General features: G+C 55.8%; 1 protein-coding gene across 3 annotated transcripts in view; it reads right to left on the bottom strand.

Annotated features, from left to right (window-relative positions):
• Nucleotides 1–23177, bottom strand: part of Adgrb1 (adhesion G protein-coupled receptor B1) — a 57425-nt gene that overhangs the window by 14207 nt on the left and 20041 nt on the right. For 2 of the 3 annotated variants that reach the window (XM_038342795.1, XM_042055689.1), the window contains exons 16-21: nt 22757–22800; nt 10078–10219; nt 4269–4372; nt 2582–2684; nt 1813–1963; nt 1151–1220 (exon numbers count right to left, since the gene is read on the bottom strand). In XM_038342795.1, the coding sequence (XP_038198723.1) occupies nt 1151–1220; nt 1813–1963; nt 2582–2684; nt 4269–4372; nt 10078–10219; nt 22757–22800 (614 nt within the window). The remainder of the gene's footprint in view (nt 1–1150; nt 1221–1812; nt 1964–2581; nt 2685–4268; nt 4373–10077; nt 10220–22756; nt 22801–23177) is intronic. The other variant, XM_042055688.1, reaches the window with a different exon arrangement.

Genomic DNA, 23177 nt, shown 5'->3' with positions numbered 1-23177 from the left:
GCATAAGTTTTTGGTTTGGATCCCCAGGAGTTCCCATGCAGCCACCTTACCCCCACTTACAAATGGAGGCATAACCCAGGGCATGGAATAGGGCACGCCTTCTTAGAAGCCCTGGGGCTCCCCTCTGTCCTGTGTGAATGGGGTCCTTTCTAATTTTTTTCTCAGAGTCTCTAGCAGGCCCTCCTTGACATTAGGTTCATGGCCTAGGTCAATAGACCTATGCTCACTTGCCTAGCTCTTCATCAACCCCTGGGCACCATCCATGGTACCCACAGGAGATGAAACACATAGAGCAGTGATTCTCAACCCTCCTAACGCTACAGCCCTTTAATATGGTTCCTTGCTATGGCAACTCCAGCCATAAAACTATTTTCCTTGCTACTCTGCAACTGTAATTTTGCTACTGTTATAAGTTGAAATGCAAATATATGATATGCAGGATATCTGTGTGCAACCCTGTGTGGGTTATGATTCACAGGTTGAGAATCACTCCCACAGAGGATACTCAGCATGCTGCAGGCTTGCCTCCAGCTCTGGCCTGGGCATTCTAGACAATGCTGCTCAATGCACCTCTCTCCATTCTTCAGAATCCCCCATCAGTGTCTCCAACATGGCTCAGATACAGGGGTTCCAGAGCCCTACCACCTACCTCCCTGGGGCTCCAGAATAATTTAGGTTTGTTCTTACCCCCACACTCTGCTAGTTTTAGCCACCAGCCCCACCCGGAGCCTGACTAGTGTGAGCCAGTCAACCCCTCAGGGTTTTTCCCTCTTTCTAGCCCCATCCTGAGCCTGGGGTCCTAGCTGTAACCCATGGAGTTCACACTGCTTTAGGTCAGTTGTCCCAGGGCTTCATCTGTGAAACCGACTCATTCATCCCTATAATGCCCACAGCAAGGGTGCATCTGCTGTCCTCTGGGGTTCTTCTCAACACTTGCACACACGGGGGTGAGGACTCCAGAAGTTCATGGCCATCAAGATCACCCAATGAGGAAGCAGGAGGCCCCAGGCATTCTTTTCATCTCCCTGCCCACTGGACCTAACTGCCTAGGAGAGAGGGAGCTACCCAAGGACCCATCCTCCTAGGCCAGCAAGGTGGGGCATCTCCCCAGTCTGCAGAAAGCTATGCCATGCCCGCCTGCCCAACTCACTAGTTCATGGTGCTGTACCCCTTGGCCTTGGTGAATCCCACGGAAATGGCCACCACCAATGCAGGGAGCCCTAGAAGAGGACCAGAAGAAGGGGTGGTCAGTCCTGCCATCCCTTGCCCACATAGGCAGAGGGACAAGTGGCAAGAGGGATGCCCTGGATGAGGGCATCACTACAGGAAAGAGGTGGACAGGGTCGGATGGTGAGGGCTAGGAGAATGACGCGGCCTGCTACCGCTCAGTCTCATAGAAAGAGTGTACCATTTTCAGAGCATATGCCCCCAGTACAAGCTACAGTGTACTGTGATTTGTCATATGAATGCTAATGGGCATGGCTGGGCTGCATTTTCCGGCAATCTTATAAAGGATTGGAGGCCCAAAGGGAGAAGCCAGTGTCGCAAATGGAGACTCTAGTAGTAGGAATAAGCAGAAGGCCAGTACAAGAACGCCAAGAACAGAGATAGCCCATCATCCTACTCAAGCTGCCCATCCCCTGATGCCTTGCTTACCCCAGCCCACCGCCCGCCCTCTCTCCAGCTACCTGCCCTCGCTCCTGGCCACTAACGCCCGCCCACTGCCCACTCTCATTCCCAGCTGCTAATCTATACCCCAACAGTCCTAGCCACAGTCCACCCTCACCTCCCGACCCCAGCTGCCCTGCTCACCCCAGCCCAGGCAGAGAAAGCGCTTGCGGACGAGCCGGCTCCGTAGGCGGCCAGTCACGGCCATGTATGACTGCCAGGCCTCGGTGAGCACCCAGCAGAAGGAGGACAGGAAGAAGAAATGCAGGAAGGCAGCCACCAGCGTGCACACAACCTGGGCAGGCAGGGGCCAAGGGGACTGGGCAGGTGCTCGCTGGCTCTCACCCACCCCCTATGAGCATGTGGCACAGCTAGGAGAAGTGACTTTGAGACCAGCCGAGTTCCTGGGCAGGAAGCAACTCCCATCCCTCCCCCCCCCTTAGATAGACCACTGAAACTTAAAACCTGGACTAGATGCTAATCCTCCTCCCCCAGCTGACAGCAAACTGGGGTCAGGGGCCCACTGAGAAACTCCAGTCAGGCCTATCCCTGAGCAGGGAAGAAACTGAGGCCTGAGGGTCAGGGAAGTCATACCCTCAGACCCACATCAAATCACAGGTGAGCCTGCTGTGATTATGAGTTTCTGCCATGGCACACAGCAGTGTCTGGGCCAGGCCTTCTTTCTATCTCCAATACATTAGGGTAGCCCATGAAGATCCCTCCCAAAGCCTAGCCTCTGGGTCACATTTGCAGGACAGGGTATGGAGATCACAGGGTCAACGAGGCAGGGGTCCTAGGAAGGGTCAACAGAGGGCTCTCATACCGAGCTGCCCAGCCAGGTGGGTACGGGGGTGGCATCTTCATCACACCCAAAAACACAAGGCTCTGCAGGGCTGGACAAGAGGTTGCCTACCTTGTTGCGGGTCTGGGTCTGCCCAATGAGGATGAGAGCGTTAGAAGAGATGATGGACAGGCAGAAGTTGATGAGGATGACGGACCGCTCTGAGCGAATGTACCTGTGAGAGGGGTTAGGGCCTGAGGTCAGCATCTAGTAGGGATCAAGGTCATGTGGCCTGGCCAAGAAACAGTGCTCAATTTCCTCCCTGAAATCACTGCCTCTATCATCACCATTGCTGCCATCACCACCACCACCACCACCCCAACCATCACCGCCATCATCACCACCAGGACTGCCACTACGATAACCATCAGCCGCTGGCGACATAGCCTTCATCAACATCACTACCACGATCATCATTATTACAACCACCACCATCTACATCAACAGCACTACTACCACCACCACCACAACCATCCCCACTACTGTCATCGACAGCAACACCAGCCCTGTGGCCATCACAACCACCACCATAGCCTCCATCACTGTCATCGTCATCATTAATCATCAGCACCATGGACCATCACCAGCTACTGGGAAATGAGACCCAACCAGGTAGAGATTAGAGGGTCCTCAGCTAGCCTTGGGGCTTGACATGCTTGATGTAGGCACAGCCCTTACTTCATCTGGCCCCTGCTCCCTAACCAGCCATCAGAACAGTCCTGTCTGCAGCTCACAGGGCACAGTGATGCCATCAGTGCTCACTGAGGGAGGGGCTTGAAACACCAAATAGCCTCCTCTCTAGGTCAGAGCTGAGTTCAGCCTCTGAGCTCCAAGCTCTAGATGCTGTCAGATCCTGAAGGCCGGCCTAGAGGGAGTCCTACAGGAAGGATCTGCATGCTGTAGAGAGAAGAGGGCAGCTGATGCTGGAGGATGCACAGACGGCCCCTCTGGTCACATCGATCCCTTGCTGACTGACTGCAGGCAGAGACTGGCACATCAGTTTCGATTATCGGCTGCCATCACACAGGGTAGAGAATTGGAATAGCCAGTCGCTGGGGCCAGCCATCACATGGGGAGCCCTAGAACAGCTCTGTGTAAAATGACCTTGAATAAACCTCACTGCAAATGGCTGGGAGGGGCTAGATGCTGGTAAGCAGGGAGAGGGCCACCCCACTGGCACATACCCATGGCTACATATACCTACTGGTGGGGGTATTGCCTAGACACATCTGTGACCTGAGTGGGCTCCTAATGGCTCAGCCATTAAGAGAATTCACACTATGAAATCCTCTTATACCCATATTTGCCTGAGATTTAAACAGGTTGTGCCACTCCGTAGCCTACAAGTGGTCTGGCAGGGCCTGAGTGGACCCAGGGGGTCCTTGCTGGTAGCCTGGTACAGGAAGTTATTTCTGACCCCAGGGAGTTTGTAGTTCCAGGTATGAGGGTACACGGAGATAGTGGTTAGCCAGAAGACTCCAAGTAACCAAAGGAAAACTGTTCTGTGTGTCCAGCTGGGGCCTGGGCTCAGGGTTAATGTCTGCCAAAAGGTGTAGTCAGGAAACAGTAGGAAAAAGGACCTGTATGTTCAACATGCTCCCTACCCCATCCCTCTCTGTGGCCCCTCAGTAACACAGCAATCAGGAACCTGGACTGGGAACACAGGCAGCATGGGTTGAAGAGGGCAGCACGGTCAAGAGTGGATGGTACAAGGGAACAAGGGAGGGCTGGGTCTTCAGGCTCTGGAGCAGGCACCCACCTCCATACAGACACGTAGATGATGACCAGCATGAGCAGAGTGAGGGAGGACACGCCACAGCCCACGATGAGCGTCACGGATGGCACGGTCGCCTTATCCATGTTCTGAGGAGCAGGGGAGACAAGGAGTGAGACAGGACCCATGGCTGGTGAACAGAGGTCTGACCATGGCCCCCTGTAGTCCCAGGGTCTTGTGACCTCCCACCCTGGTTTTCTGACTTCCCCTGCTAGGCTGTTCCTAAGAGCAGTTCTTGTCCCTCATTGAGGACAAACCCTCTCCAATGTAATGACAGTCATAGGCCATGCCTGAAAGTAGCCCTCACCTCCCTCCTTCATGACACAGTCCCTTAATTCCGGAAGGGTTCACACAGGTAGGGTGAGGGAGGCACAGACTCAGCCCTGCCCCCACAGTCAGACCCCAGCTCCCACTATATCTAACTGGGCAGCTAGCCGGCCAACACCCCCAACTCCATGGTCATCCACCCCGACATTCCTCCCACAGCTTTACTTTTCATCGCTCCACCAAAGCTCCTCTTTCTTTCTCTCCAGTCCCAGCTCTTGCAAATACCCTGATTCACCTCCATATTTTGGTTACCCCCTCCCTGCTTGGCTCAGTACCCCCAGTCTGTTGCAAAGGTCACTGAGATGCCTATTTTCTACCTCAGAGTCTTTGCACCTGGGATTCTCTGTTCGCCAAACTCACTTCCCACCTCCACAAGACTGGGGCCTTGGTTATTCTGATCTCGCTCATCCCAGTACAGGGCAGGGCTCATAGACAACACCATTCTCTACCACAGGCCCAGCACAACCCAGAGGCAGCAGGCTGGCCCTGCTCACACAAGGGAACGCTCACGGCAAATGATGACACAGTCCATGGCTCACACCATAAGCCAGGCAGTGCCCCAGGCCATAGGTATTAGCAGAACCTCTGTACCACCCCCAGCTCTTCCTGCCACCTTCCTTTCCCTCTTCCAGAATGAAAACAGGCCTGAGGTGGCCTAACTAGGCTCTACCCACAGGGTGACATAGGCCACATGCTTGGCACATCCACAGACACCCACCTACCCGATATATATATATATAGACCCATATACCCCTGGCACAAGCAGGCAGACTCGTGCTGTCTACCATGAATTTCCCTGGCCCTAACACCAAGCCCACTCTTTGTATATGCTAGGCACCTATGCTCCAGCCATGCCTACTCTGGAGAGAGGCTCAACTCCTATTGTATGAAGTAGCAGTTTCCTCTAATTACCCTAGGCCTCTGGGCCTTGCAGGAGACCTGGATGACCAGTCGTGTGTATACAACCTCAAAAGTTTCTAGCTATAATGGTGAAGAGCAATTGTGGACAGCACTGTACCCCTACAGTGAACTTCTGGGCACCATCCTCCAGGTGTGAGCCCTCTAGGATCATGGTCATTTTGCACTTGGCTTTACCAATGGAGAACCTGGGTCCAAACTGAGAGGAGGCCAGGTGACAGGGACAGGTGAGGGGGAGTAGCTAACAAATATTCCAGAGCTCTGGGAAGGTCACAGCTAACTGAGCAAGTGGCTCACACCCATGCCATGACTGACTCCACTTTCGACCTCTATGGCCATCTGCCTTGTCTGCCCTCATTAGGTCTGGCAGCTGTCAGACACCCCTAGCCTGCTTGCTCCTCCCAATTGGCTCAGGGTCACTCATGACAGCCGCAGCTCTGCACATTAGGAGGGTGGGAGGGCAGCAGCAATCTCTGAAGCAGACGTGTCAAGAGAATGCCAGGTTTTATTAGGAGGGTCCGACTGGAGACCCCAAGGACAAGAAACAGGCCCCAAATCCTAGAGAGGAGGCAGGAGCAAGCTGGCCCACTGTGGGAGGCCAGCTCCAAGGCCAAGCTCGGCATGCCTCGGGGCCTTTGCACAGGCTGTTCCCTTCACCCTGGACTGTCCCTCTCACCTTCACACGACTGGCTTTTTTTTTAGCTAAGAAGTCACCATCTAGAAACCCTTGGAACATTCCATCTGAACCGGCCTCTGGTTCTCTGCCCATCACTTTCCCTGGGCGCTCTGGATAATGGTTGTACCCACCTCACCAATGGCCTGCCTTGGTTGCACTTCCCACAGCTGCTGCCAATTTGCACCCTGTGAATTCCCTACTCCGAGTCTCCATGTGGTCTACACACCTCCTCGAGTCGCTTCTGTCCTGCAATGCTGGCTTCCTCCTGTTCTGTTTGCTGTTGTCTACAGCTTCCGAGTACCCACAAACTAACCCCACCTCGGAGATTAAACTTAATCGCACCTCACCACTAACACACACTAAGTCTTGGTCCCAGCCATAGTCCCACTCTGCTTCTTGATCTAGGGCATGTTCTGAGTATGGATATCAGCTAAACGCTGAGCCGTGATCCTTGTCATAGGCTCAGCTTGGGCCATGGTTACATATTGAGTCCGGACCCTGGTCACAAGCTGAGCTCTGACCATGTATACACTAAGCCCTGATTCTAGTCACAGGCTGAGCCACAATCCTAGACACACACTGAGCCCTGATCCTGGCTACACTCTAAATCCTGACCCTACTCACAATGAACCCTGATCCTGGTTACACTCTGAGCCCTGACTACTCATACACTGAGCCCTGACCCTGGTCAGGCTCTGCGCCCTGCCCCTGCCCATACTCTGATATCTGACCCCACAGTACCTGGGTCCTGACCCTACTTATCCTGGTCACACGCTGAGCCCTGAGCTAGAGGCTCACTGATACCAATACTGGTTACTTACACACAGGACTATGGCCTGGTCCACTACCATCTAAGTCTGAGGCATGTCCCAGAAGCAATGCCAACCAGCGACTGGCCTCACATTCTGTTTACTACGGCCAGGCTGTACGGGGCACCATAAACACACCGCCTAGTCCATCCACAGAGCTCAGGCAGGTGGTACATCCCACTCACAGGTGTGACTCAGAGCAGTTACTCACCTCCCACAGCCGCATCCCAGCAGCATCTGCGCCCACACCCTGGCTCCCGGCCAGCTCCTGGCTCTCAGGTCTGCCTCGCTCATATCATGCCTTGACCAGTTTGCGACCCCAGCTCTGGGTGCCACACACTCTACCTCCGCTTCGGGTCCTTTAGACAAGAGTCCCCTGAGCCACCATGTCTCGGGTACGCTGTCTCTACCTATGCTTCCAACTAGCTGGTCCAACCCTGTCGGCCAGGGAGAGGACCACCTGACTCTCTCTGCAGCCACCTAACTCAGTCCTTGCCACCTCTCTGAAGCTGGACAGGTTTGTCCTTTTCTCGTCCCTTCCAGGGTCTCATGTCTCCATTGCTAGTCTCTTCCCTGTCCTTCCTGTGTTTCCTTCTGTTGGTACAAAGCTGAGCACCCCCCCCCCCCCCCAACACCCCTCTTGCCTACCTTATCTCTCCTGTCCTGGGCCCTATGCCTCTCTCACATCCCCATATCCCTGGCATTTCTATGCCTTTCTCACCTAAATGGGATGGCTGTCACCTCCTACCCCAGGCTAGGCTAGTGAACCCCTGTGGACCCCTTAGACATCACTCTAAACCCCTCTTTACATACTCCTTCTAGATGCTGCCTTCGGGATTGAGGCTGCTGGCTGCTTCTGCCCCCCTCCACAGCCTCCTCGCCTCCTGTTTTGCTTACTTTGCCATGTGAGCAAGGACCCAGCATTGCAGAACACCACCAAGGTCTGCCTAAGTCCCCAGCCCTGGGCATTCAAATGTCAGCAGAGGCCAAGCAAGCCAGCTAGAAACTAAGATCACCCAGACAGGAGTACTCTCTCAAGTTCTGGGCCCTTTTCCCTCAGCATCTTAAGTGGGGTCTCAACCCCAGGACAGCCAGTACGGGTCAGGTGGAAAGGAAAGACCAAGAGGGGTTCAGGGAGGAGGTAAGCAGAAGCCACACCTCCCAGTCCCCTCCTCAAGCCCCACACTGAATCAACACAGGCTGCCTTTGGTGGAGCCCTGCAGCGAGGCAGGTCAGATTCTATCCCATCACACTAGTGAGAGAAAAGGCCCCAGGAGGTACTGCCTGGCTCTGAACTCAGCGTCTACTGCCTTATCTGGACTACAGAGATGGAGCTCTGAAACAACACCCTGCGGAGACACTGTTCTGTGACCACTAACCTGATACTAGAAGCCCCAGGGCATCCATGGATGCCTGCCACAAAAAAGCAGAGCTGGGGCAGGCCACCCGCCCCTCCCCCTCGGGGTGGCCTCATTCTCCCTATCCCAGTCACCTGTCATGGTCAGTTCGACCCGTGAGACCCCCACACCCAAACACTCTGCTCGCTCCCAGTGTCAGGAGCATCACGCCCGGTTATGGATGCTCCAGGGTTCCAGCTCCCAACAACTGTGCTCTTCCCTAGGTGCAAAGGGCCCCCTCCCTTTTAAGGGAAATGGAGGTAACAGACAGAAGGCCAGTCCAGGATCATGCTGTGTTGTGTGTAAGACACAAGCCCCTTTCTCCAGTCTACCATGCTGACCTCTGACAGCCTAAGCCTGGGCTAGGAGAACGGAAGTGGGGACATGGCCTCTGCCATCCCCTCTGTTCTGGTTCTGCCTCCATGTCCTAAGTATGCGGCATGGGAAACTAGGCTGGACCTATGCTGCCCAGGCCAGCCTCTAGGAACCCTGGAATGGCCATGCATTGGCCATCTACACAGAAGTCACGTCTTGCAGGGAGTTTCTAGGGTGGCTCCAGCCACTGTCCTCACCTTGCCCACAGACTTGCCAACACAGGCAGTCCCACAGAAGGAGCTGCCCAGTTGGAGGGTACAAAGGGCCAGTACTAAGATCCCAAACTCACCCTAGGACCTGGAGCTGGCCCTTCTTGACCTCAGATTCCATGACTGCCCAAAAGGAGTTTGGTAGTAAGGAACTGAGGACCCTCCCTCTGGTTCTGACCCCTTCCTCATTGTGACCCCAGCTGACAGTGTGCCTTCCTTACTTCCCAGAGAATAAGGGGGGGGGGGGGGCAAGCATTCTGAGATCCTGAGTTTCATCTACATGGAGTCTGGACTCTGGACTCTGAGAGGGCCAAGATCTAGGAAAGCCAAGCCCTCTCTTCAGAGTCCTCCATTCTAGCCCCAGGCCCCTTGCACAACAGGGCTGGGCTGGGGGCCAGAGCTCAGACCCTGGCTCTTTCCTTTCCTGGGCCAGTCTGGCTCAGGAACTCCATAGCTTCAGCCCCTACACCCCACTCTCCTGGCCTTTCTTGGGGCTGTAAGATAGAAAAGCCCACCAGTTTAGAGGGCTCGGCCAGCACCCAGAGCCCCAAACAGCAAGCTGGCCTGAGATGCTGTCACCATAGAAACCAGCAGCCCCCACAAGAATCACAGGAACAAAAAAGGAGGCCCCTGAGACCATGGGGCCTGTCTAGGGACTTGGGCCAGGCCCAGCAGCCTCAGCCACCCCCAGAACCCTGCCTGGGGACACAGCCACCTCCGCAGCCCGAGCTCCACTGGGGCGGGGGCAGGCAGAAGCGCTGTATGAGGAGCTCTTCTTCCCCTTGTTCTCTGGCAAGGGAAGCGAAGGGGTCCACAGGCCCGCCTCCCAGTCACAGTTCTGAGGTCTCCAAGGCCCAGGCCTCCAAGGAGAGTGGAGACAGGACCCACTTGGCAGTCACTTCCTGGGGGTCTCTAACTCCACACTGCCTCCCACCAGGCTCCCACTCACCCTCTCCAAGACTTCAATGGACTACCGTGGCTGCCTTACGCTGGGACCCCTTGGGGGGCCGGGCCCTGCGCCTTCCGCCCGCCCGCCCGCACATCCCCGCCCGCGCCCCTCGCCCCCCACCGCCCGGGTCTCACCGCGTCGGCGCTGAGCTGGGCTAAGATGGCGAAGGTGGAGAGCCGGTCACAGAGGCAGCGCGTCCGGAGGGCGTCGAGGGGCACCGTGCGGCAGCCGCGCCAAGACCAGGGCCCGAGCTGCGGGGGGGCGGAGGAGGAGGGTCTGCAGGCGGCGGGACGGGAGACAGCGTCAGCGGCGGCGCGCGGGCCCCGCGCCCTCCCGGCCCGGCCCGGCCCGCACCTGCGCCCGCCGCGCGCCCGCCCCGCCGCCGGGACCCGCCGCCCCGGCGCCCATGGCCGCGCTCTGCACCGCCTGCCGCGCGCTGGAGACGCGGAGCGCGGCCCGCGGGAGCGCGGGCCGCGGGAGCGGCGGGAGGGAGGCGGGAGCTGGCCCGGGGCCCGGCCGCCCCGCCCGCCCCGCCCGCCAGCCTGCCCGGCAGAGAGACCGCGCGAGCCCGAGGCTCTGGCGCGGGGGCGCGCGAGGGGCCGCCCCGGAGCACCCCAGCCCCAAAGCCCGGGGCTCTTCGGAGCTGGTGACCTTGGGACGGCTCCATCCCGCGCGGCAGCCTCCTCCAGGCCAGGCCGCCAGGGTGTCTGCCGCTCCAGTCGCGGGCTTGCGCAGCTCTCCCTGCAGGGAGCCGGCCCGCCGCTGGAAACTTCCCTCTGTGCGCTGACCCTGGCCCCTCCTGCTGCCTCCAGGCCTCCACTGGCCCCTTTTCAGTAAAGCAAAGTGCTATGTTCTGGGCACGCCAGGATCTGAACGGTTCCGGCAAATACCCCCTCCTCCCCTTTCTGAGGCCACTGAGCCACATTCCCCTGGGACCTACCAGCTAGACACTCCCTGTTCAGAAAGTTGCCAGCTTCCATCCTTCACCCTGTCGCCCTGGGGCTGAGCTTGCCCTGCAGGAAGTGCCAGGAGGCATCTTTCTGTGACTCAGTTCTGTTCCTGTCCCAGAAGCACCCCAGGATTCAAGCTTACTAAAGTGCCAGGTGGGAGTGGTCTCTTGAACCCTCCCCAGCCCAAGGCTTTGGAAAGCGAGCCAGAGGTCCTCTCTGCACCCAGGAAGCCTTCAGACTGTAGTTTTCGTTCCCAGCCAGGACGATGGCCTGATGCCTCGTCCAGGCCACCTCCACAGTGCCAGCGGAGGCTTTACAGACGAGAATGGACCTGCCTGTCTACACTGTAGGTGGGTTTTCTTTCTGTCTGGCTTCTTTCCCTGGTGGTATTGGAGAGCCATCCTGTGCACAGACCTGACCAACTCATAGTCCTGACCCATGCACATGTGTGCTAAGAACCGAAAGACTAGCCAGATAGCTGGGTCCGAATCAGCTACTTCCTACTTACTGGAGCACGGTTGCTTTCCTCCCCTTGCCTCAGTTTCCTTGTCTATGCACAACTCAGTGCCTGGCTGAAATGCATGCTGTCAATCACAGCATGTCAGGAACCTGAGCCCTCCTTTAATTACTGGTGACGCCTTACTTCCTTTCCCTTCTCCTCAGCAACCCAGTGAGTCAGATCCACAGAGAGAGGACCCTCAGCATCTGCATCTCCCTCAGGGTCCCTCTGTCATTCAGAAAGGATTACTCCAGAGAAGCCTTTCTTAGGTCAGGGGCTAGCTCCAGAGCATCAGCATTGCTCTGAGCTGTGTGACCCCCCCATCCCCTACGCTTGTTAGCTCACTCTGAGGTGCAGGTCACGAGAGCTACAAGGTCTCTGACCCATGAATGCCAGGGTTTGAGGCCAAGGGCGCTCTTTTCCCATAGAAAGAGAAGAATACAAATTAGAAATCGGCCAAGGAAAGGTCCCTCTCTTGCATGATCTTTGCTCTCAGGAAAGCCTTTGAGCCCTGAGACTCTGTCCCATCAGAACTTTGCGGTTCTTCAAAGGGCAGCCACAGTACCAACTCCAAGAACCTATTGCTCTGGTAGCCTTTCCCCAGCCCGCCACCTGGCATACCTCACACTACACACCCCCGATTATAGCCCAGGGCAAAACCACATTTTCCCCACTGAGGAAGATACAGGAAAAGAGCTAAGATACAACGGGGACAGGGGAGGGAATGCGGGTTTCTCAGAAATACCCCTGCTCTGAACAGTTCCCCAGATTCTGCACTATCCCCAGAGGTTTCTAAGATCCAGACAAGCCTCTACCCATCTCCCTCCATGCCCATTCTGGGTCAGGACCCATGGAGTGTGGGCTAGGGGTGGAATAGGGGCAGTCCCATGCCACAAACAACAGATCAGGCACAGACTAACAAATGTCATCAGCGCACATACATTCCAGGAAAGCCCTGTGTGCTGGGCCTGCATGCCACCACGGGCCTGGCCATGTTGTTGGCCATGTGACTGCTCTCTAAAGCAGGACATAGAGCTCTCTGCTATCCTACCTGCCTGACGATTGCTGGGAAGGCTTCAGGGGACAGCACCCTGAGACAGGGTGAAGAGAATTGGGCTGGCAGCCTGGCAGTTTCCCAGAAGCCCAAGTCAGGTCCACAGGGCGCCAGGCTGACAGCTGCTGGTCACCACCTGGAAGACCGCCAGCCCGAGAGCCAATGTTGCCCAGAACCTCTGCTGTGGCATCAATTAGCTTAGCCTCCCAGGGGCAGGGGAGGAGCGGCTGCCGCCTTACCCAGCTGAGGGTCACCAGGACCAGACTCTCCAGTCCCAGGCTGTGGAGAGCAGAGAAGGCCCGGAGAGCCAGCCAGCCAGCCAGTCAGGGCAGAGCTGGCCTCTGTAAGCTGCCCAGACTACCATACGGGCCCGCCTCTGCCTGCCCACCCCTCCAGTCAAGTGCCACGTGTGTTAGGAGTATCGTGGGCACCCCACGTGCAGCCCAGGGACAGGTCCTCTCCTCACCTCCCTCCCCAGCTTCCGCTCTGCTCTGAGGCGCCTATGTGTTTCATCTTCCATTCTCTGCCACAGACTCAGGTCAGCTTTGTAGACACTAAAAAGGAGCTGTGGGTACAGATGACCACACAGCAAGATGGCAGCGGGGCCTAGATTCCAGTTCTTCTCTACTGCTAACCCCCAGCCGTCCCCATCTGAACCCTGGCTGAATGCAGATCTGATCAGGCTCTTTCAGCAACCTGGAATCCTAACTGGCCCCAAGCCAGGAGGAGAGCTAAGTCCGAGAAACCATGGAGCCATCCTTGAAGCCCTGGACCTTAGCCAACTCAGCTCAAGTGTGTCTGCCCAACTGAGTGGACACTCATGTGTACCTTTGACACCCCACATGTTGAAGGTGTGTGTGGGGGGTGAACTCTCAGCCTCCCTTTCACAAAATGTGAGCAATCTTCTCATACCCAGTTCCCAATGCCTAAGATTTGGAAGTTCTTCCCCAAGTCTGACTGCAGGGCATCCTGCTGCAGGGCTGTCTATTCTCAAAGGCAGCATACACAGACATTCCTTGCTTGCTTACTCGCTTACTGCTCCCACAGTGGCTACTGCCACCTCTCCTCTGAGCTTCAGAAACGTGATCTGGGTCATCCAGCCAGATCCCTATCCCGGACCAGAGCTAAAGAATCTGGGTTAGTCATACCTACCCCCATGTCCTGCAACAGGTCCAAGCCTAGAGAAGGGGCTGGGTCAATAGCACCTTCCTGAACACAGAGCAGCAAGGGTCTGGGGTACTAACAAGGAACCCCTTCCTGAAAGTGGAGGCCTGCAACCTTCAGACAGGGCCGAGGGAAGGGCCTTCAGTCCCAGCACTCCAGGATGGGTCTGGACACTGGCCATCTCTCTACATGCTACTAATGACCTTTCCCTATCATGGAAATTATATTTAGCTCCTGCCCAGATGCCCAACGATACACATGCCAGCACACATGTGGAGACAATTCTCTGTCCCATCACTCCACTTCTGATGATCCCCCTGGCCTGATTCAACTTCCTCTACCCCAAGCACAGGTCCTGACGGGTCCCGATCATCCCCTGCCTTGCAGGCATATCTGCAGGGTAGGGTACCCAGTACAGACCCTAGGCAAGTACGGCAGGCAGGAACAATGAAGGCTCGGTGGCTACCACTCACTTACTCCGTCTGTGGGAACTGTGTCCACTTCCCCATCCCTGCCTGCACCTGTTGTAACTCACCTGCCCCTGCAGCCTCCTGTTGGCCTGGCACCCATGGGAACCTGCTGGGAGCCACCACCACCACCAGGCTCCTGCATCCCAGCTCAGCCTCAGCTCAGCTCTCCACCTGCCACCCCACACCATTCATCCTCTGCCCAAAGAACTTTTCCCAGGCTCTGCCCTCACTCAAGTCCAAGGCCTACTGCTCCCCACAGTCACACAGGACCACTGGGGACCGGCACCAATCTCAGCCATTCTTAGGCTGTCTAGTTCTCCCTAAACCTGGGAGCAGTCACAACTCTTACTGCAGCTCCCCGCCACGCTTCATTTTACCCTCAGCTCCAAGAGCAGGGTCACAACCCTATCTCCAGGTTTCAGGGATGGTGGTCCAAGAAAGCCCAGCAACCCCTAGTTGACTGCCCAGCAACCCCTGACAGGAACCCCCAGCAGTGCCCAAAAGAGGTGGACCCACGAAGTTTGGAAGACCCCGAGAGGATAGCCCTGCACCCTGCAGCTGGCCACATACTCAGCTTCTAGCCCTGTTCTCCTTGTATGCGGTCACCTGTACTTGTTCGGAGACTGATAAAGCCTGCAGGGCCTGTGTGTTCGAGGAACATGAGGGGACAGTATGCAGAGAGAGCAAGGAGCCCACCTCCCACATACCGAGCCAGGGCCCTCTCTGGATCGTGATGCCTCCCGCCAGCCCACGAGCGGGTGCTATTATAGGACTGTGCCTGTCAGGGTCCCCTTGGATCTGATGGGCTAATTCACACCCCAGTATGAATGACTCATAGGGTATCCACCCACACAGTATAAAACAGCCAGGAGTGGGCACAGCGCACCCCAGTGGGGGATCTTAGCTTCTGGGCAGGGGTGGGGCTGAAGCCTCTGCAGTTGAGGCGTTCTCAACTGTGCCTTGGAGCTCCTTCATGAGACAATGTCAACCTGCACCCCAGAAATCAACTCTCTGATCCATCGCCACCCCAGATCCCACCTGTTTAGTCACACTTCCTCCATCAAGAGTGCCCATTTCCCTGCCCCACCTACCGACTTCTCACTCTGCAATGAGGCAGATGCTGCCACCTCTGGAAGGCCTTCTCGAATGCCCAAGCTCTCTGTCTGCTCTTCCTATGAGGGCCGGACTCCTGTGTCCGACCTCTGTCTGGGCCACTCCATCCTGATGCTTGGTTGGCACCCCTCCTGGCCTGTTTCCAAGACTCTAGTCCTGGCCTAAGTCTTCGAGATCCAAAGACCTGTGCTCTGGTGCCCTTAACTATGAAGCTGGCGCCATCCGAGCCCCTCTTTGCACCTCAAGTCTGTGCAGGGCCTTTGAGTCTTCTCCTGTTCCCACTACTCAGACACTGATCTCTTCTTCTCTTCCATCTGACGCCAGGCACTCTGCACTGGGGTTTCTGGTCTCAGACTGTCCCCCGCTATGCCTAGGGGCTCCTCTCGGATTACTCAGACAGGACACATAGGTCATGGCTGTTTGTGGGACAGAGTGAAGAACCTGAGGACAGTGGACACTGGCTCCACAGCCTGGCTAAAGTGACCTGGCCTGTTGAACAGGGTCCAGCTGACTCTGCCTGGCTCAGGAAGGTACTTGATACCTGCCCTAAACCCCTGCCTCTCTCTTAGGCTCCTGTCTATGGCTCTGACAGACACATCCACCTGACCTGTCATGCCCCCACCGCCAGTCATGCACGAGGCCACCACCAAGACTCCACGGCTCTCATGCTCTAGCATTCTGATGCCTGCTGAACTAGACCCTTGCCAAGCTCTGGGCACTCATGGTGTTCCTCCTAGTTCAAGATGATGCACATCTCACGCCCATCCTAGCTGGTCTAGCCTCATCTCCAAGACATCTCATACGTCCATGTGTAAGCCTTCCTCTCTTACTTGCCCTATCATACCTATGATATGATACATACATGCATATGGTTACTGTGGCCTGATTCACCTGTGTCATAGGGGAAGGGAGATGGTACCCACAGGGAGTCTGCCAATCTTTCCAGATGCAGCCTCCTCCCACAATGCATATGCCCACAACCTTCACCCTCAGAACCACCACCAAGACAGTGAACAAATCCAGGTCAATAGCATCTGCAGTCAGTAAGCTTTTACCACCAGCCGCCATCCCTTCCCTAGCGTTCTCCTACTATCTCTGCCACTGCTTCCATGTTACCAAAACAGCTCCACAGCTACCGCTGTATTACCACTGCCATGTCACCATCACTACCTCCATGACTACTGCCACCATTCCTGCCACCTATCCTCTGCCATATCATCACCACCATGGCCCTCACAGCCACCTCCACAACAACCACTGCACCACTGATATCCCCAGCATGGTCACCACATCTCTGATACCACATCCATACCCACCACCTCACCACCACCACCGCCACCACCACCGCCACCACCGCCACCACCACCACCACCACCGCCGCCACCACCACCGCCACCGCCACCACCTCACCGCCACCGCCACCGCCACCACCACCACCACCTCACCATCGCCGCCACCGCCACCGCCACCACCACCGCCACCACCACCACCTCACCACCACCGCCACTGCCACCGCCATCACTGCCACCGCCACCACCACCACCACCACCGCTACCACCACCGCCACCACCACCACCACCACCACCGCCACCGCCACCGCCACCTTCATAACCACAGCCAGACCATGCCACTTTATCCACAGTCACTGCTGCATCACCAATACTACTTCCATGGCCACTGCCAGGTTGCTGACACCGTCTCTGTGGCCATCATGTAGCCACCATCACCTCCATGGCCAGTCCCACATTGCCAACACCACTTCTGTGACTTCCACCATGTCTCTGACGTTGTCAACGCCATCACCATGACCACCAACGCCACCAATTTACCATCACCCCAACATCACCAACAGAAGCACTGCTGCCACCATTACTTCTCGTTATGCTATCAACACGCCCTGCCACGCCACCCTCTCTCCCATCCACAACAGCGCTATCGTGAAGGATGGTGCAACACTGTTTCTCCACCAGCAGCATCACAGACCACAGAGCCATGGCCACCACCACCCTGCCATCAGCGCCCCTCTCGCGGCCCCATCCCCCACTGTTCCACTCAGTGCACTGACTCCAGCAGCCCTATCCAGTCCCCATCACTGTAGACATTACACAATCCTCCTCCCTCACCACCACATCCCCAGGCCAGTGCCAGCATCACCCACACCAGCGCCAACATCATCATCATGCCTACCGATGCAGTCAGCAGTGTGTTTCGCTGATGCTGAGACCATCTGCCCCAGCTGAAACTCCATAGCATGGCAGCACCACCTTACCCAATGTGTCCTCCTTCATAGGGCCCAGTAAGCACCTGCTTGCCATGGGTATGCTACTGCCTTGCCGGCAACATCAGCCTGTCTGCAGGATAGACACTGTTCCCAGAATTCAGCAGTCTTCAGCTTGACACCCTGGTGGACCCTTTCTCAGGAGCCTCAGTGTGCTTCCTGACAGGCCGAGGCGGTAGGAGCAGACAGCCAGTTAACCAGCACTATTGCCTCTGCGCCTATGACCCTCCTCGCTCACCGCGCTGCTCACCTGACCCAGCGGACCTGGTCACTCCGTTATCCCACCACTTCTAGGCAAGGACCAGGAGCAGGTTCCCACATCACTCAAGCCTCCTTTCCCAGTGCCTGCCTTTCTGTACTCCCTGAAGTCTAAAAACAGGACCCATACCTGCCAATTTTACCTCTGCTGGGTCATTTCTGAGACCACAGAGCCTAGTTTCCACATCTAAAGAGGTACTGGGATCACAGAAAGGGACCCAATGGCCTGTCCACCACCCTGCTCAACAGGTTCTCTGTCCTACTCCCTCCCTCCCTCTCCTTGGACCACTCGCTGCAACCCCAGTTGCACACTGCTGGGTCTCCACACGCCCTGTGCTGTTGCCTTGGGTTTCCAAGGTGCATTCCAGTTAGTACAGAGAGCTGTGAGGTAGCACTGTGTCAACGTGGCTTACTGTTGTTCTCTGGGACCGTCCTGACATCTATCATAATGTCAACCACGGCAACAGTCCATTTCACAGATGTGGAAAGGCTCAACATGATGGAAGCTCACCCGTGTAACCAGGTGGTCAGACAAAGGGCTCTGTGCAGGTACAGGCCAGGTTCGCTTAAAGTGGGCATTAGGAGCCCACGTGCCCTACTGGTTCAGCCTTGGGAGGACATTGCAGAGTCCAAAACCTTGGGGCAAGGTGGGGATCTGCACAGTAAATGGCTCCTTGGAGTAGCAAAGGATGGTGGGAAAGCCCCTCTCTTCTGCCCCAGCTCAAACCCTCCACCCACTCTGAAGCCCCTGCTCAGCCATGTTTTAAGGGTAGCAACTGTAGGCTGGGCATCAGGTTTCCTCTGTGAGCCAGGGTTACATGGAAAAAACATGTCTCAAAAAAAAAAAACCCCACCAAACAAACAAACAAAAATAGGGGGCAGACTTTTAAAAGATATGCTTTTGACAGTGTCCAGAAAGGGTCCCTGAGGTAGTACTGGGTCCACTGGGCGCCTCCGAGCCTTTGGTTAGGCTCTTTGGCTGTGAATCTGATTGACAAAGGACAGTGCAGTAGGAAGCTCTTTGAGGGACATGGGTGGACCTAGTGGGACTTGGCAGTCCACCCAGGAAAGGATCTAGAATCTGGAAAGGAGCACTCTGTGGAGAGGGACAGCCCTGCCAATGCCTGAGGTTGGAGCTCTGGCCTTCCTGCACGGGAAGAGGGGGGAGACAGAGTTCAGTTGCTGTGACCCTCCATACTGTGGCGCTCTGCCCACCTGCCAGAGTAGCCAGATGAAGCTGGCCCTTGTGCTCTTTCTGCCCGCTTCCTATGACATTGGCCTCTTCCTCAAGCACCTGCTTGTCGTCTGAATCTCATCCCCATTCAGTCATTCACCCTGTACCCCCAGAGTCCACACCTCACTCCCCCACTCCTGAGCAGCTTACCTTGCTCATCACTCTTTGCCTAGCACTGCCTACCATGGTCTACTCATCCACCCAGCCCTGCTTCCTGCTGCCCACTTCCACTCGCGAATAATTCCTCATCCTAACAGGTGGCAGGAGACTCTGGAAATACACCGGTGACTGTCACTGTCACCATCAGTGGAGACACACAAGGGGGCCCTGTGGGGATGCAGCATGAGTAGTGTATTGCAGCAAGGATTGCCCCCTTCCTCCCCACTTCTTACCCCAGGCTCTCACAGCCACTGGCCAGGCTTCTATAGGGGGTAAGAGACAGAAGTCTTGAACCCTATTGCCAACCTAGAGTTCAAGACCCAGATTCAGGGACATGGGTGACAGACACCGCATGAAGGACTAGGGTCACGTCAGAGGCTCTGAACAAATGTTTAAGGAGCCTAGACAGACGCCTCCAATGTGGACGTCTTCTCTCCTGGAGGGAAGGCAGGAGAAGAGGCTACACTGTAGGTGGAGGCCTTTGGCTTGTTCTCTACATGATCATGTCACGCTGCCCACTACCACATGTAAATGAGACGGTGATCCTCTAAGCATGTGCCATACACGGGATGAATGTGGACAAATACAGTGGTTCCAACAGAGACAAGGAACAGGGCTCAGCCTAGGACCAAGCTCAGGGTTCAGTGTGTGATATGAGGGTCAGCATCCAGTGTGTGGCCGTGGTCAGAGCTCAGTGTCTGACAAGGATCAGGGCTCAGTGTGTGCCCAGGGTGAGGTCTCAGCGAGTGATCAGGTCAGTACTCAGAGTCTGATGAGGGTCAGTACTCAGTGTGTGAGCCAGAACAATGCTCAGTGTATGGCCAGGATCAAGGCTCAGTTCATGAGCAGAACTAGTGCTAAGCATGTGACCAGGGTCAGGGCTCAGTTTGTGATGAGAGTCAGCATTTAATGTCAGAGCAGGACTGGGGTTCAGTGTGTGACCAGGGTCCCAGAAAGCTTAACCTGTAACCATGAGCAGCATTTGACCAGAATTATAGCTCAATGTCGCAGTTAGAGTCAGGACTCAGGGTATGACTAGTGTCTGGTCTCAGTCCACTTCCGGTTAGGGATCTGGGCTCTACCCTAGATTAGGATGATTTGGTTATGTGTCACAAAGTACAAAAAGGTTACCCTTCATCAGGTGACAGTCACAGGAGGTGCTCCTCTCCCCCTAGTGGCCAGGTCATTCCTTGGTCCCTAGTCTTCTCCTCAGCCAAGCACGGGCAAGCACAGGCCGCACAGCAGGCAGGACAGGCACACTGGCCGATAGGCACTGGTGGAAGTGGGCCAGTGCTCTGCCACTCGTCCCACTTTAGACAACAGGGGAGCACTCACGTTCACAGGCCACAGTCACAGCAAATGCAACAGCCATGAAGAGCCACTCAACGAAGAGCAGAGGAGTGACCAGGGCCTGGGGAAATTACAGAAGCCAGCCTGTCCACCATTTAGTCTCCCTCCAGCCTCAGCTTAAGGGTTCTGCCTGCCTGCTCTGAGCAATCTCCTCAGCCACCACTGGGTTTCCGGCTTGCTACAGCCTTTGGAGGCCTTGCTAACCTATTAATCGACGGGGTGGGTGGGGGGACTTGTGTCTCCACTTAGGCACTGGCCACTCAACTGAATAGGTATCAATATGCTGTCCTGGGGCCTGACCTTCCATGGTCCACTTCTCTAGGGCTGGAGCAGAACATGCTTAGGGTGACTGAGGTCAAGGTCACTGCCCACAGAGACAGGACAGGTGGAGGCCACTTTAACTTGTAACATCTGAGGGCTCGCCATGGTATTGTAACAGCCCTGATCCCATCCAGGATCAGGCAGCTGCCAGCTCCAAGAATGGGAGCTTCAACTCAAGGGGTGTCTGATGGGTTATGGCCTGGCAGGGGACAGTGTCCTTGACTCACCAGAGAAGTCAGAAACATGGATGGGGCTGTCCCCACTAGGAGGCTGGTCTTTATTACTAGCAATAGGGAGGGCTTTGCAGGGCACCAATATGGACTAAGAGGGTGAACAGGTTGGCCGCTCCACAAGCTGCCACCATTGAACACTCCAAGGAGATCACTTCCAGCTGTGAAGTGCAAAGCCCCAACGTGCCCATGGCAGTCCCAGGGTGAAGCTGAGAGCCAAGAACTTAGAACCGTTCTCACTTTTCATTTTTGCATCCGTCTCTGATCTCGCATCCAAAGAGCACACGTCACTCACAACACCTGCAGCAATCCATAGACAACAAGAACGCACACACCCTTAGGCTGGCCTTCCAGGCTACAGGAATCTCAGTCTGGTGTCACATCCACAGCACACAGACCCATGTCCTGCAGGTGAGGCAGCATGGCCTGGCTCTGCACTCATGACATTCCTTCTGCTGAGATTCTTGTCACCACGAGTATTGTCACCCGCCACACAGAGCTCGCTGGAACTCTGTGTTGAAATCACAACATGTACACACAGAGACCACCATGTCCCTGTTCAGAAAGCTACCACACAACCTACTGCAGAGCCTTCTGAACCCTGATGGTGTAGGACAGGACCTGACATTGGTATGGACCAGTTATTTTTTCTTTAAACTATGCGCTGTTCCTCTTCCCTGGGATGGAGGAAATGAGGGTTGGGACCTCACAGACAGTCATCAATGGTCACGGTCACTTGATGGATGGTAGATAACTATCCCCACACAACAGTTCACTGCTTCCTACCATTGCCTCTCCGAGATGCCTTTGGTCCATGCTTTCCCAGCATCCTTGAGCTCTCCAAGCCTTCCTGCTGGTGCCCTGACTGCACCTCTCTGGGAACCTTCTTCCTGTCCCAGGCCAGTCACTCGGGGGACCTTCCCTGATGTCTAGGACATGTCCATCAAGGCATAACCCGCAGAACTGGGGCTTGGTACACACCTGACAGTGCCTGGGCCCACTTGAGCTCCCATGCCACTCGGCCCAGGGAAGACAACAAGGCCTCTGTACCTTCTTCCAACCAAAGCATCTTAAACACACACCAAGGCCCACGGGCACAGCCCACCACCAGGCCTTCAGTTTGTAAACCTTCACTGCAAGCACAGTGACCTTCCTGGCTTCCGTGAACACTATTCCAGCCTTCCACATACTTCCTCCCCTCTGGAGGCCTCTCCCCACTTCCCTGTCACTTCACGTGGGATCTTATTCCAGTCACGAGGCTACAGTCCATGACAGTACCCCGGAGCAGACCTATGCCCCTATGCTCTTGAAAAAAGTCTGAATTCAGGGTCCAGGGTCATACAATGTTGCGAGAGACACCTGGGGTCCTTGCCCTGACTGGTTATTTGGAGTCTCGGGATCCTCAACCCCGATATTGTTTCAGTCCTCATAGTCACATTTCTGATTTTTAATGCTTGATACCTGCTCCAAACCCAACACAGGACAGGACAGCTTGCCCCACTTCAGCATCTAGCTAGGACACACCTCGCTGGCCCTCCTCCCGAGCCACGGACTTCCCTATAATAATAAGGACAGCTGGCCACAGACCTGGACAGAAAGAAGGGGAGAGCCATGCAGGTGTACCCGTGGACAGGGGGCCAGGGAACAGTGGCACCACTTCTTAAAACCAACCACATTCCAAGTTCTCCCGCTACCCCGGAGACCCTGGGGCCACCAAGCCCCAAAGAACTTACCCATCTGTTTCATCCCACAGGATACAAGTCTGGTTGGTGGTTCCCTGAGAGAGAGAGAGAGAGAGAGAGAGAGAGAGAGAGAGAGAGAGAGAGAGAGAGAGAGAGAGAGAGAGGTGTCAGGGACACTGCCATCACTGCCATCTCTAGCCATAGCCTGGGTCACTGAATACACTCATGGGGGCACTACCTATGCTGCTGACGCCATCCCCCAAGAGACTGCATCTTGTGATGTAAAAAACTAAATTCAAGCAGAGAAGACTGTATCAAGGTTAGTTAGACCTGTCTTGACCTCCCTTCTCCCGGCCACCAATGCCCATCACATGGCTTCAAACAGTTTCTGTGCCTTCTCTGGTTCAAACCCCATGACAGGGCTGGGCTGAAGGACAAAGCCCTGTCCGAAGGGGAAGGGGCTAGATGCTCC

Source organism: Arvicola amphibius, chromosome 9 (genome assembly GCF_903992535.2).
Source record: "Arvicola amphibius chromosome 9, mArvAmp1.2, whole genome shotgun sequence".
NCBI classification, from domain to species: Eukaryota; Metazoa; Chordata; class Mammalia; order Rodentia; family Cricetidae; genus Arvicola; species Arvicola amphibius.
Note: the sequence above shows the minus strand (reverse complement) of the source record. Positions and strands in the feature narration are given on the sequence as shown.